Below are 13,454 nucleotides of genomic sequence, written 5' to 3'. Positions count from 1 at the left end.
TATCGCTTATTCCCTCGGCGTCTTTGGACCCTCCAAGTTACCGTACCGCTGTTGGTAACGTGACTCTGGAGGGGCGGGGCCACGAAACGCGAACAGTGCTGGTAATAATAACTGAGTTCACGCAACATGAGGATCATCACTGTAATCGGCAGGTAACCAAACAATCTATGGAGCCTGGTACCGGATTTGCAGATTTAAGTTTAAAGGCAATGATTTTGCATATCATTGTTAGATTGTTTTTTGCATTGTGTGTGTGTGTGTGTGTGTGTGTATCTGAATGTACTTTTCTGAATATACCCTTAAATCTCTTGATGTATAATTATCTGGCAAATTCCTGACCTCTTGTACTTTGTTGTGAAACCTTTGCAGCTTCTATTACTACTAGTGTCAATCCTGGCTGTTGTCGTCAGGGCTCACTGCACTTAGTTAAGTAGTAATGCAGTCCCCTGATTTTTACCTGAAAAGCAAACACTTAACGTCACAGGCAGATGTTTACTCCTCCTTTTCTGGGTTTTGAAACTTATTAACATGCAGGATTGTTGCAACAACAAAACCAGTCATGGGTTCATTTAATGAACAAAAAAATTAAACTCAAATCTTTACTCCTGTTGAATCGTCATTTTGCAGAAAGATGAACTTCTACAAGATGCAAGGCCTTTGCTGTGTAGCTCAAATCTCACCTGCCTTGAATGGCTGCACATTGCTGGTCAGGTGTTTATGCTGTTTAATGATGTTATTGTGGTATTACACAATATATAACAAAGAGTTATCCTCCTAACTTGTTTTAGTGGGCTGATAGGCCGCTCCTGGGCTATGGTGTTTGCCAGTGGAGGCTTCAGTGTAAAGCTCTATGACAACCAACCAGGACAGGCTGCTAAGGCCCTGACAGAGATCAGGTGAGCTCTACTGCACAAACCATCTGATAAAGTAGTCCAATGTAAAGACATACTGTCATGTTTTCTGTGTATGTTGTGGTGTGGAAGAGACCATTTCAAAATAACTAAACTCAACCACTAAAACAAAACAAGAAGCCTTTAGATAGTTCCTACTATTGAGGACAGATACATTTTAATGTAAGAGAGTCAAAAAACAGATCTTTTTTCTAAGAGCACTACACACTTACTTTGGAAAATACAATTGAAAAAAAAAGTAAATTTAAAGAATTTTATAACAATTGAATTAATTAAACAACCAGGATTTAATTTTTATTTTATTTATTTTGTAAAGAGGCTACATGCTTGTGTGGTAACTGTTTAGCCTGCAGTAGAGTCAGACCACATGGACAGCAGAGGGAGTTATTGTACTAGACTTTCTTCTGATTTCCTGCAGAAGAAACTGTGCATACTGTCCCTAACCCCATGCTATTATAATCTATTATTAAATCACTTTTATCTGCTGCATTTCTATTTTGCTAAAGATTGTTCAGACCTTAAAAGGGTATGTTACATGTCATACAGAACAACTGGTTTCATACAGACCTTAGAGGGAGTCTGTGGGTATATGTGTGTGTTAACCCTCCCACTCTTTCCACTCAGGAAGCAGCTGGAGGAGCTGGAGGAAGGTCACATGTTGAGAGGAGAGCTGACCGCAGCGCAGCAGTTCGCCCTGCTCAGCAGTTACGATGACCTGGCTCAGGCCCTGGAGGGATGCTTCTTTGTCCAGGTAGCACGCTGGACTCCCCCTGTACCTGCTCGCCCAAATGTGTCTTTTTGTCCACCATGCTAAAATCAACAGGAACTGCAGACCAGAGAGAGTACAGGGTATAGTCCATAGGAAGTGCTACATTATTGATCCATTCATCTATACTTAATATACATTAAATAATGCACAGTAAATCAGATTTTGTAATAACTAAAGTAATCTCACAATAGTCTGATCATTTTAAAAATTAGGGTGATTATCCTCAAGAGGGGAAAATGTCATTGGTTCATCTGTTCACCCACTATCTACACCGTTTATTATGATTAAGGATCCTAGGGAGGCTTGGAGCCAATCACAACTGAATTGGAGGCAGGTTAAACTGGGGACAGATCTCAATCTATCACAGGGCCATCACACAGAGAGAGACAACCAGTCACACTCACAGACACAAAAACAAACCTGTATGGCTTTGGACTGTATGAGGAAGCAAGCACAGCCAGAGAAAACCCAGAGAATAGAAATTTTGTAAAGTTATATCCTTTCATTATGTAGTTTCATTATCTACTTTCCATAATGCTCAGTAGGAGCGAAATAGGAAACAATCCAAAAAGGAACTTTTTCAATAAAAGTCAAATATTTGAGACTAGACTGGCAGCTTTTACTTTGTCCTCATTTACTGATAAATATTGTAAATCAGCAGTGAGAAATTTCAGTTTTAAAGTTAATCATTTATTGATGCTGATTCAGAGCAATGGATTTTATGTGCAAACATGAACACACCTGTATTTTTAAACAGGAAAGTGTCCTGTGGGCCACCACCACTCTCTTAAAAGAGACAATGGTGCTTTTTATCACACAGAGAGGCAGGCATGTAATGAGTTCACCTAATAGGAACAATACAGGATTTATTAGAAATAGGCAAACACCAGGTAGAAATACGCATAGCTTTCCCTACAGTCATCCCCTCAGATCCTGATAACATTATCTGATACAAATTCCACCATGTTGTTCTAGAGCAGTAGTGGAAATGCAAGAGGTTGTACCAGTCAGACTGGTTACAGATCATGTCAATAACTTGTTTAGGCATTGCCGTTAATCCGTAATGACCCGCTTTCTGCATGGCTTCATACATAGTAGATCCTTTTATGTATGAGAGACAGCTGTTTGTCATATCCAACCAGCATCTAAATCACAGATAAAGCTATTGTTTCCTTCTAGGGGGGGGGTGATTTTAAAATGGTCAAATAACTTCTGGAATTACTTTAATTTCGTGTGCATGTTTATAAAACAAGTCTGATTTGAACTTGTACTCTTTTTGTTAATGAGGGGAGAAACACAGGTTTAGACATGCTTTCTTCAGGTATACTGCTTGCTCAGCCAGTTATTGCAGTTTTAGCTACTTGATGAGCACCATTGAAGAGCATATTAACCCTCCACTACTGCTGTTAACAGCCACACCTTTCAGCGTGCTGTCAGGCCTGATGGTAAAATGCAGCTAAGCCTGTGGTGGGCTATTGAAACCCCAAACTGGTTGTGTCCAGCGTCCATGATTACTATGATGCTTCGTTGAAGAAAGGCTGACCGGGGCTTTGTTAGGTGTATCTAAGAAAACAAATTTCCTCACCCACTTTAAATGGTGTTGATAGTTACAGTTTTATTTGCCCATGTAAAGTGTGTTGGTGAAACTGAATAACAATTGTACTCATCAAAACTATAGAAAAACATTTTCTTGCTCACATTTACTAGTACTGATTTGACCTGCACTGTCACAGAAAGTAAAATGATCACAGTAATACATCTCTCTAAGTCATGTCATGTGTGTAGTCCTGTGTGCATTTATGTTCCAGGAATGTGTATTTGAGCAGCTTGAGGTCAAGCAGAACATCTTCCAGGACATAGAACAACTTGTGGGAAAGGATGTCATCCTGAGCAGCTCCACTTCTTGTTTGGTGCCAAGCAATGTCTTCTCTAAAGTCCAGAACAGGAGTCGCTGCCTTGTCTCCCATCCGGTTAGTGCTACTACACGGTCCACATACCAGTGGGTCATGAACAGTGGGTAGTATATGGGGTTTCCAGCCAAATAAACTACAAACCTCTACGAGTCATTCGGCAAAAACAACCAATCAGCTGTCAACATTTAAAAAAATATACCTCAAACATATTTACAAGACAATCATGTAAGAGCCAGTAATATGAGCAGAGTCTTATACTAGTGCACATCTAAATAAACCAACAAAAATATCTGCAGCTAAATTATTACTTGTAATTTTCAATGGCTGATAGAAGAATAAAATTTCACTTGAATTTCGTCTGATGGAAACTGTTGAGTAGTCCGCAGTTTTTACGAGCCACCTTCAATGTTGTATCCTTGAAGTATGACTTAATTTCCAAACGATGTTGGTTGGTAGAGCTGTCAAACCACCTCTAATACTGACCCATCACCTGAACTAGGAAAGTGTTTCTACAGCCCATTGTTCATTTTTAGCCTTGGACTGGAGCGTGCCATCACCCACTCACCTCACTACAGTCAGCTATTTTGTTGCATATTTACAAACAAGCAAATTTTATCAACATTCCCTTTGCTTATGAAAGATTTATATTGTGCCTTTGTGAGTTTTACTGTTGGTAATCACAAAATGTTTCAGAGTTTTATCCACTGACCCTGAAAACTTATATTAACACTAACATTGGCCTTATTATAATGGCAGTGATGCCTACTGCCTGCTAAAAATAATTTTGTCTTTTTTGCATGTATACTGTGAACTGAATCTTTTATTTCTAACACAAATGGAGGCATGATAACATTTGGGCTTGTTTTACTATGCTCAGTATATCCCCAACATTTTAGATAATGTCAACTGTCAATCACAAAAAAAATATCTGAAGTGACTTTTAAATTCTTTTTTATTATCATCTAAGCTTTTTGATGCATGCAACATTACCAGCATACCATATATTATTGTATTGAAATTTAGTATAGGAAAGATTAATGCAGATATTATCGTACAATAGCTCACTGAATTACAATGCAGTTCAGGGGTCATAACAAGTTGTGTGTATAGCACAGAGTGGCCTCGTATTTGGTGGAAATCTTAGCCTTAATAATGCAAAGCTAATGTAAGGCTAATGACATACCTGCTTTCAAGCTTTTCACAAACATGTGCTACCTACCTACTTCAAGAAACTTAGGGATAAATCCTCTTTTTAACCAGTGACTTGCTCACTATATGTACTGTCCTGTCCCTTTCAGGTGAACCCACCCTACCATGTCAAACTGGTGGAGCTGGTGCCTCACCCAGAGACAGTAAGAACCATTATGGACACCACCCATGCCATAATGACCAAGGTAAAAACCCCAGATTACACAATGTAGGCGTTCGGTTATCAATATGTTCGAACACGTAGAAGAGGCACCAAAACTATAGTATCAGATAGGGAAGCAGAACATTAAAGATGTTTTAAATTCAATAGCATATTAAAAACTAAATAAAAGTAATGTGGTCTATTTTGTGTTGGTAATCTAAGCTTTCAGTGTCCATTTTTTCTTAGTTGTCTTCTAGGTTTGACTATCACACCAATACATCATAGTGAATCCTGTCACTGTTCACTTAAATCTGGGATGACAGTCATTCAACCCTGGTACATCTGCACTGCTGCACAGTAACTATTATTGATTATGCTTTTCAAATAGGTCTTTAATCCTTGCAAGTCTCTGCAAGCTGAATTTCATAACATGTAGAGATGCATGGAAACTAGTGTGTTTCCCAGAAGGAAGAAAACCAGTTTAAATCTCTGTGTGTACTAAGGTTGGCAGTACCGTAAATGATGTAATATATTTTGCTTGTTGCAGAATCACAAGTGGTGTCTTTCAGGACTGTTGCTGTTCTTTCCCATCTGATTCAGGTTGGCCAAGCACCCGTCTGCCTGAAGAAAGAAATTGATGGCTTTGCCGTCAACAGAGTCCAGGCAGCCATTATTGCAGAGTCCTGGAGGCTGGTCCGGGTCAGTGGTACTTTTTCTTCTGACACTATGTATAGTTTGAAACACATCTAAAAATGTTATCCAGTGAGCCATTTCACATTATATTTACTGTTATTTGACATTAACCCCACATCATTGTTAAGGTCCTGAGTTACTGAACTGCTCTACAAAGGCAAAACAGTTTGTAGCTGTTCAAAATGCAGTTAAGATCAGTATCGGACTTCTGATTTAATTGAAAGCTGCATGTAGAAATGAAGTTACTATTAAAGACAGTTTCAGTTGTGCCACAGGAAGACCACAAACAGACAGCAAAAACAAGAGGAGAAGCGAAAACTTACTGGCTTCAAGGCGCAGTGGCCAAATCTCATGATGAAGAAAAATTAACCAAACGACAAAATAGCTCTTCTAAACAATAAGTGGCTTAGCTTATAGCACTAACTGCCTTCTTAGCTTTTCATTTTTAGAATTTGGTCCCAGTGATGGGTCTATGTACAGATTTGTTTTTATTTCTGGAGCTCCTCAGTCCCAGTGAGGCTTTATGTGGCTGAATAGTGCTACTGATGGTTATGTAATAGAGGCAGGAAACCCACCTATCAACCCACCTCTGCGATAATCTCTGTGGTTTCCTTCCAAAAAGGAACTACATGAGAGTAAATGAGCTGTGGCCTCTGATGACAGGCACCATTGCACAGTCTCTCATGGAAGAAATGGTTAGAATGATAATAAGGACGATGAGTGTGATGATAAATTGGTGCGTCTACTAAACTCATATCAAGACCACTATTTTGCAGTGATTCATCCTGGGTATTATTATAATAACATAATAATTATGTGAATAATAAGATGGCAAATATGTCAGGAGAAGGCTCACAAATTTTTGTACTAAATATTTTGTAACTTCCTTCGTTTGTCTTTGTCTTGAGTCTTTTGCTTTTCTAATTGTATTTTACTTTGTATTGAGTTCCAGCTGTTGGATTTGGAATAGTTATGCAGATATCCTGACTTTAGGTCCTAAAATTGATCAAGATCAATGCTTTAGATTCTCTCTACCAAGTAAACGCCCACATCTTGCGAACACATGAGCCCAGGCTGACAGTCCACATGTCAAGTGGTGCTGCCTATAATAATGAAATTGATCCTGATGACTAAAATAGGTATAGCTCCCATTTAAAAACAAATTTGTCATCACTAAAAGCACTTAACGTCTGAATTCTTATGATAAACTTAGCCTAAATATTTACCAATATGATCAAACCTGTGATTGTTTTTTCAGAGTAGGTGTTACTGGTGGATATCTGACTTCGGAATAAATGTTTTTGAACGGTTAATAGTTTCATCTGTCAAACAAAAACTCTTTTGTGTAGACTGTTGACTAGACAAGATGATTAAAGTTGTAATGGATTAGCTCTGCCCTCTATGGGGATGAATTACTAGTGTATGTTAGAATAAATCCCATCTGTCATTCCAAGGCCAGCATACCTGGGCCATAATATCCCTCATGAGTGTCTCTCTCAGTTTGCCTCTTTATTCCATGTCTTTTCGCTGTTGATGTGTAACAAAAAACAGCCCTTTCACAGCTCAGACTGCACACCGTGTCCTCGACCCTGATATTACTGTACTCCTAAGTTACAGTGTGTAACTCTATCAGATGTACAATCTGTGAGCCCTCTCTTACACACTTACACATACACACACACACACACACACACACACACACACACACACACACACATACACACACATATATATAAAATAAAACCAAGACTCCAACAGGTAGCAACAAAATTCCTTAAAGAATGAAACACCTGTGAAATTAAATTAATCATGACCCGTCACGGCAAGCAACAACAGTATGGGTGTGACACAAAGCACGTGATGATATCAGTTATTTCAACATAGGAGGCTGCTTCAGCAAACTAACCAAGCAGATGTGTTGTCTGAAATTGTCTAAAGGAAGCTACTGTCCTGTGAATGCCAGAGTTTTCTTCCTAAAAACACCTCAAGTTAATGAGCAATCTCCCTAATAGTTCATATAGAGCCATTACACCCTTTTATATAATGTTATTTAAACAGCTTAGCACCTATTGTATGATTCAATAAAATAAAATAGTCCAAAAATAATCAGTTAGGGTTTGTTGCTTTAAAGCAGAGTGATAATGAGGATACGCTAAGAATTAAGAGTCAATTTAAATGTGCAATGATTTTAATTCACATGATCTGTTGCTGCTAAAATGAAATATCAGCTCCTCACCAATGATGCTCCTCAAGCGTTGAAGAACATGTGACAGATCAGTGCTTCTACATTTTCACAATGCAGACTATCAGCCAAAAGTTTGGACACACTTTGTCATTCAATTTACTGTGAAAGTGTGTCCAAACATTTGACTTGGACAAAGCAATGAGTCTCTCTGATTTCTGAGGAGCTTGTCTGACATGTTGACAGATTTTAAAACAAAGCATATTGTTGACTACAGGAATGTACACAAACTGTCAGAACAGGCTCATCCCCTGGAACCTGTCACTGCATCCTCAGTCTCTCATTTCTATAACGTGTGTTAATGCATTTTGTCGTTTTCTTGAGGCATCCCCCAGTAACACTCAAACACAGGTCAAGTTAATGAATAGTTAGAAATGACAAGTCTGTGTGCGTCACAGTTAATTTATAGTACTCAGTCCACTGGCTGCTGGAGGAATTTTTCACAGGCTTTTTTTTTTTTAAGTAAAAATAAAATCGTCCGACACTGAATTCAATGATACAATGACCCTGTCATGAATAATAGCTTTAACAATAATTAGTTCTATATTTGCTGAGACTCTTGCATGTATTGACTTGAATTTTTAAATTATATCAAAGCATCAATATCATAAAAATAAAAAATATACAAGAAGTAATAAAGTCATTAACCAATAAGTCAATAACACTCAGAATAATGTAGTCCCATCACTAAGTATGAATATAAAAGTGTTAGAGATACAGGAACTATGGGTTAAAGCAGCATGGGACAATTTGTCATTGTTTAGATTTCTTACAACAAAGTTTTTTCTCTCTCATTGAGCAGCTGCTTGGTTCAGTAATGCACCATGTCAGCCTGTAGTCAGGTGAAAGCCCTTATTAGTTTAGTCAATGCCAATCTCAAGAAAATGAGTCACTGGGAGTAGCAGTTTGCTGGATTTCAGCTTCTGAGAATCTGCACCTTCAGCATATTTCAAGGAAATGAAGCAGAGATTACAATGGCCCTCTCTCCCTTGTGACTCAGCAGGATTTAAAAGAGCATCCATGCATTCACCGTGTGATACTTCTGTCTTCACACCTGACCTGTGGTAGCTCCAGCTCGTATCTACATGACATTCCTTATTATCTCTGCATCACTCGTTTGTGACGCTCTGTTGAGGAGCATTAACCCTGAAAGCACCCTTAGGTCCTAGCTGACAAAAATGTCACATTGCTGCTAAAGTGTCAGACCTTGTCCTGGAAGGAGCTCCACCTGAGTGCATCAAAGAGCAGCCTGAGCATGTCAGAGTCCCAGTTGAAATGAAAATTTGTGCTTACGCAGATTAGGTTACACTGTGTTATGTGTAGAATCTTACGAAGTGCAGATGAAGCACAACTTAAGTGGATTTTTAGAGAGCTTTGCACTAATGGCAGCTGGGTGTGTCTCTTAACAAACAAGATCGTACTAGAAAACAAATGTTCAGGCAATTTAGAGTCACCAACTAACCTCACTCCAACCTCCATGTGTTTGGACTATGGGAGGAAACTAGACTACCCGCAGAAAACCCACACAGGAAGGAGGAGAACAGGCCGACTCCACACAGCAATGTTCAAATAGGACTCAAACCCAGAACCTTTCTGTTGTGAGCCAACAGTACTGCCCACTGCCCCCACAATGCCAACCACAGTCATAAAAAACACTTTTTGGAGACACAAAGAACAAGGATTCCTGCAAGAGGTGGTCTAGGCCCCTCAGAGCTCAGAAGGTTGCATTCTATTTCTCACTACTACATGCTGCTAAATCTTTCACATTTTACATATTGCACCTTTAAGTTAGAAAATATGTGGAAAGTAATCTGTTGATAAAAGGTCATACATTAATAATGACCAGAGGTTTGGCACAGAGTATCAAAGCCTGTAGCCTGAGAGCATCCCTGTGATCTTTCTTACATAACAGCGACCCTCCTTCACCCCTCCAAACACACATAACGAAACAGACACATACACAGACACACACAGACACACACACACAGACACACACAGAGAAAATGGTCCTTGAGTCAAGGCCAGCATTGGAAAGTAGAGTGGCTGAGAAAGCAGCTTGTTGCCCCCAGTGATTAGGGCAGAGAAAACACCCCACCCACCATCCCATTTTGCTCAGATAACAGGCTCGTTGTTGCACACAGGACCCAAACAAAGACGACCCTGTCCTTTTCCTTCTGTTCTCCCTACTCTCTGTATCTGTATCCAAGCTTTGATTTCCTCTGTGGTCAGCCAACAGGTATCTCTAACCTAAAGATACCGAGCCACTCCTTCTTTAGCTCCTTCCATCCATCCCCTCCATCCTCAGCCCCTTTCCTCCCTGTTCTGCCTACATAATCCAGAGACTGATTTGGCTGATTAGGGAAACTTTATACAGTGGGAGTAGTCTGATTGGACCAAAGCAAATTTGGCTGGTCCAAGACCCTGAGGGTAAAAGCCATCACTTTGTTGAATTGTGTTTGTGGAGCCACACAAATGCAAGCAAGTCAGTGGAAACCACTGCTTAAACTGTACTGGCAGATATAGAAAATCTTTAAAGCTGCTGTAGGAAGATCGATCCATGCATTATAAAGAATGAGAACATTGAGTCACTAAGTTAAAGTGTCTGCTTGTAACTCTTTCTTTCCTTCCTTCCACCATCAGGATGGCATTATTTCAGTTAAAGACATCGACCTAGTGATGTCAGAAGGACTAGGCATGCGTTACGCCTTCATTGGTCCCATGGAAACAATGCACCTCAATGCACCTAAAGGTATTGTTCCCTCTTTGGGCTTTTTTGTAAAATGTTTTCTTTAGTTGTGGAGGGAGTTCTCTTGTGTTTGCAACGACAGAAAGTTTATGGTACAAATTGGAGGTTTGAGAGAGGTTAGCTTTCAAGAGGTAGCGAGGATCTAATGAAAGACACCGTTCCATTGCATTGTGGGAATTGTAGGATCTACTAAAAGACAAGCCCTTATTATATTATGCTTCAATTTTTGACCATAATTTGACAATAATTTATCTCGTGTTCTCACTGGAGTGTAGGAGTACCAAGCTTTTCAGTGCAGTTGATCAGGTTTGACCAATCAAGCTTTCTAATTTCATGTTTAGGGACAGTAAAAATCCCACTCAGTTAATATATTATATACTATTAAATGTGGTATACTATGTTATAGACAACATTATTGTTTAATTTGGAGGGGGTTTTTAAGGAAATTTTTAAATTTTAAATGTATTTCCTGGTAAAGGAAAACAATGTCACACATTTCTCATACACATGTACTACAAAAAGAATGCCTGGATAGTTACTTAAAATGTGTGTCAGAGAGACAGAGTGAAACCTCAGGGGCATGGAGAATTTTAAAAGGGAGTGTGAAACCCAGAGAGTATCCCTGACTGTGTACACACACAAAAAAAAAGGACGCACTGGCTGAACAAAGCAGCCTTTTGACGGGCAGTGGTGAATGCACTCCCTCACACCAGTAATCTAAAACTCACAGAGCCCACATTGCAACCTTCAAACCAGGTGCCAAATCTACCTGTAGTTACAGTGGCGAAGCTTTCTACTGATTTTTTTCTCCTCAGGAAACAGTAGTAAGATCATGTACTCAAAAGATTGCTAAGAACTACTCCTGTTGTGACTTCTCGTCCTTAAATCATTCCAATCAGATACCAGAGCACTCAGGCTTTCTGTCTCTGTCTTCTCTTTCTATTCTGCCTGAATGACTTGGCTTTTGTAAACCATATACCTCTACACAAAAGCACCATCTTTTATAAGGATAACCCATTAAAAACCTATTGCTCACTATAATATTCTTCGTGTCAGTGATTTACAAAATATGCTGATACAACTAGATTTAAAGGTAAACCCATTCAACTACAGCACAAAACCACTAAAATGCTTTGTTTTGGGTTAGGGTTAGGGGTCATGGTTCAGGGTTAGGGTTAGGCACAGAGCAAATTTAAGTTAAGTTGCCAAAGTGTGGCACACTTTGGTAGTAATCCACTGCAAAACCTTTACACAGACATACAGTATGTGATGTTCCTGGGCTTGAACCAGTGAATTCAATGCACTGAAGACAAACATTTAAACAGAACTGTATGGAAAGAAAAAAATGAGATGCCTTGAAACGACACACACAAGTCTGTGTTCAGTAGAAGGCAGATGGTATTTATCACGCTGCTGTGTGATATATCTAATGAACTGTAAGATCTGTGCTGTTCTCATTTCTGGCTTACACCATCTGATCAGATGTCCACCCACAGGGTTGGAGGACTATATGCAACGTTATGGAGAGGGCATAATGAGGGTCCTAACCTCCTTTGGGCCTGTACCAGACTTCTTCAGCGAGGGATCCAAGAGCATTTTCAATGTAAGTATGATGGCAGCAAAAGAGACCATGCTTTAAATTTAACAGATGCCAACAGAAAAGGAAAACAAACAACCACACATAGACAGACAAATATGGTTTAATAAGCTTTAAAATGGCTAGTGCAACTAGGAAGTCCAGGCTCTGTTTGCACAGAGATACTAAAGACATGAAAGGCGACTTCTGTGCTTTTGCTACATCAGCAAACTAATTTGCTTCAACTTCCGAGGCTTTGGTTCTGCTCTGGAAACCCAAAGGAGGATCGTTTGTGGATATTAGTTCTTGGGCTATTACAGTTTCTCCAACCTTTAGTGGAAACACACCCTATAGCTAGATCCACACCATAGGCCTACCCCAGTTTCCACCAATCACAGTGAAGCCATCTGAACCTACCATCCAGAGTCCCAAGTACAGCAACAACACTGACAACCCTCACCAGCGTTTCTGCCTACATGCACGGCCAACTCAAGGTACAATTCATGACCAGGATAAAGGCACCCCCAGGATGTGCCACATCCCATGAAAGCCTTCAGTTCTTCTCTCATATGTCTTTCCCTGCTCTCCACAGGAGATGTGTGAGCTGATTCCCACCGACCAGCAGCATCTGGCAGCCAGGAAAGAGAAGAGGGACCAGCTCCTCATGGGTCTGGCCAAACTGAAGAAGGACCACTAAGATCAGCAAATTCCAAACTCAAGAAAGCCTCTGATTAAGAAGATAATCTTTAAATATTTGCAGTAGCTAAAACAACATTTTCAGGTCGTTTCAATGGAACTTGGTGAAGGTGAAGGTGACGTCTTACTCTAAATGTAAGACACAGGTGCAAACATAATATACACAAGAATAAAAATGTCAATTTCTGTGATTGTGGAGACGTGTACCTTTTATGGATCATTTCTGGACTTAACCACAGATGCTTGGGTTGCTACACCATGAAATTCCATGAACAATCTGAAATTATTATTTGATTAATAATAATGATGAAGTCATAACATTTTTGACCTATGACCTAGAATTGTATTATGCAAATCATGGAGGAAAATAAAATTATGATTTTTTATGAAATATTTCTGAACTGAATACTGGAGTGTTCTCTGTTCCCTCCATCAAAACAAATCAGTGATGTGCATTGCATGAAAAGGTTCCTGATAAGCTCCTGGATTTCAGGAATAAAATGAATGGAAACATGTCACAATACTATTTTAGACTTATTTATGCTCTGCTCCTGCTA

General features: G+C 39.4%; 1 protein-coding gene across 2 annotated transcripts; it reads left to right on the top strand.

Moving 5' to 3' along the window:
• The first annotated feature begins 26 nt into the window (after positions 1 to 26).
• On the top strand, positions 27 to 13,290 carry cryl1 (crystallin, lambda 1). Of its 2 annotated transcripts, none has more exons than XM_026296499.1 (9): positions 27 to 152; positions 789 to 896; positions 1,536 to 1,662; positions 3,489 to 3,650; positions 4,892 to 4,987; positions 5,545 to 5,643; positions 10,520 to 10,628; positions 12,122 to 12,228; positions 12,794 to 13,290. In XM_026296499.1, the coding sequence occupies exons 1-9, from the start codon at positions 127 to 129 to the stop codon at positions 12,896 to 12,898; spliced, it is 939 nt and encodes a 312-aa protein (XP_026152284.1). In that variant the 5' UTR covers positions 27 to 126; the 3' UTR covers positions 12,899 to 13,290. The 2 variants fall into 2 exon arrangements, with proteins under 2 accessions (XP_026152284.1, XP_026152285.1); XM_026296500.1 differs by having other exon boundaries at positions 105 to 206; positions 12,794 to 12,932.
• Positions 13,291 to 13,454: the final 164 nt, after the last annotated feature.

The sequence above is a fragment of the Mastacembelus armatus genome, chromosome 21, assembly GCF_900324485.2.
Source record: "Mastacembelus armatus chromosome 21, fMasArm1.2, whole genome shotgun sequence".
Classification (NCBI taxonomy): domain Eukaryota; kingdom Metazoa; phylum Chordata; class Actinopteri; order Synbranchiformes; family Mastacembelidae; genus Mastacembelus; species Mastacembelus armatus.
This window is presented reverse-complemented; position numbering and strand designations above follow the sequence as displayed.

What these genes read in the sequence shown, in the direction of transcription:
- cryl1 (XM_026296499.1), top strand. Translation starts at nt 127, where the DNA reads ATGAGGATCATCACTGTAATCGGCAG. An exon ending in CCCATGCCATAATGACCAAG is followed by an intron (nt 4,988 to 5,544) that starts GTAAAAACCCCA and finishes CATCTGATTCAG; the next exon opens with GTTGGCCAAGCACCCGTCTG. An exon ending in GATCCAAGAGCATTTTCAAT is followed by an intron (nt 12,229 to 12,793) that starts GTAAGTATGATG and finishes TGCTCTCCACAG; the next exon opens with GAGATGTGTGAGCTGATTCC.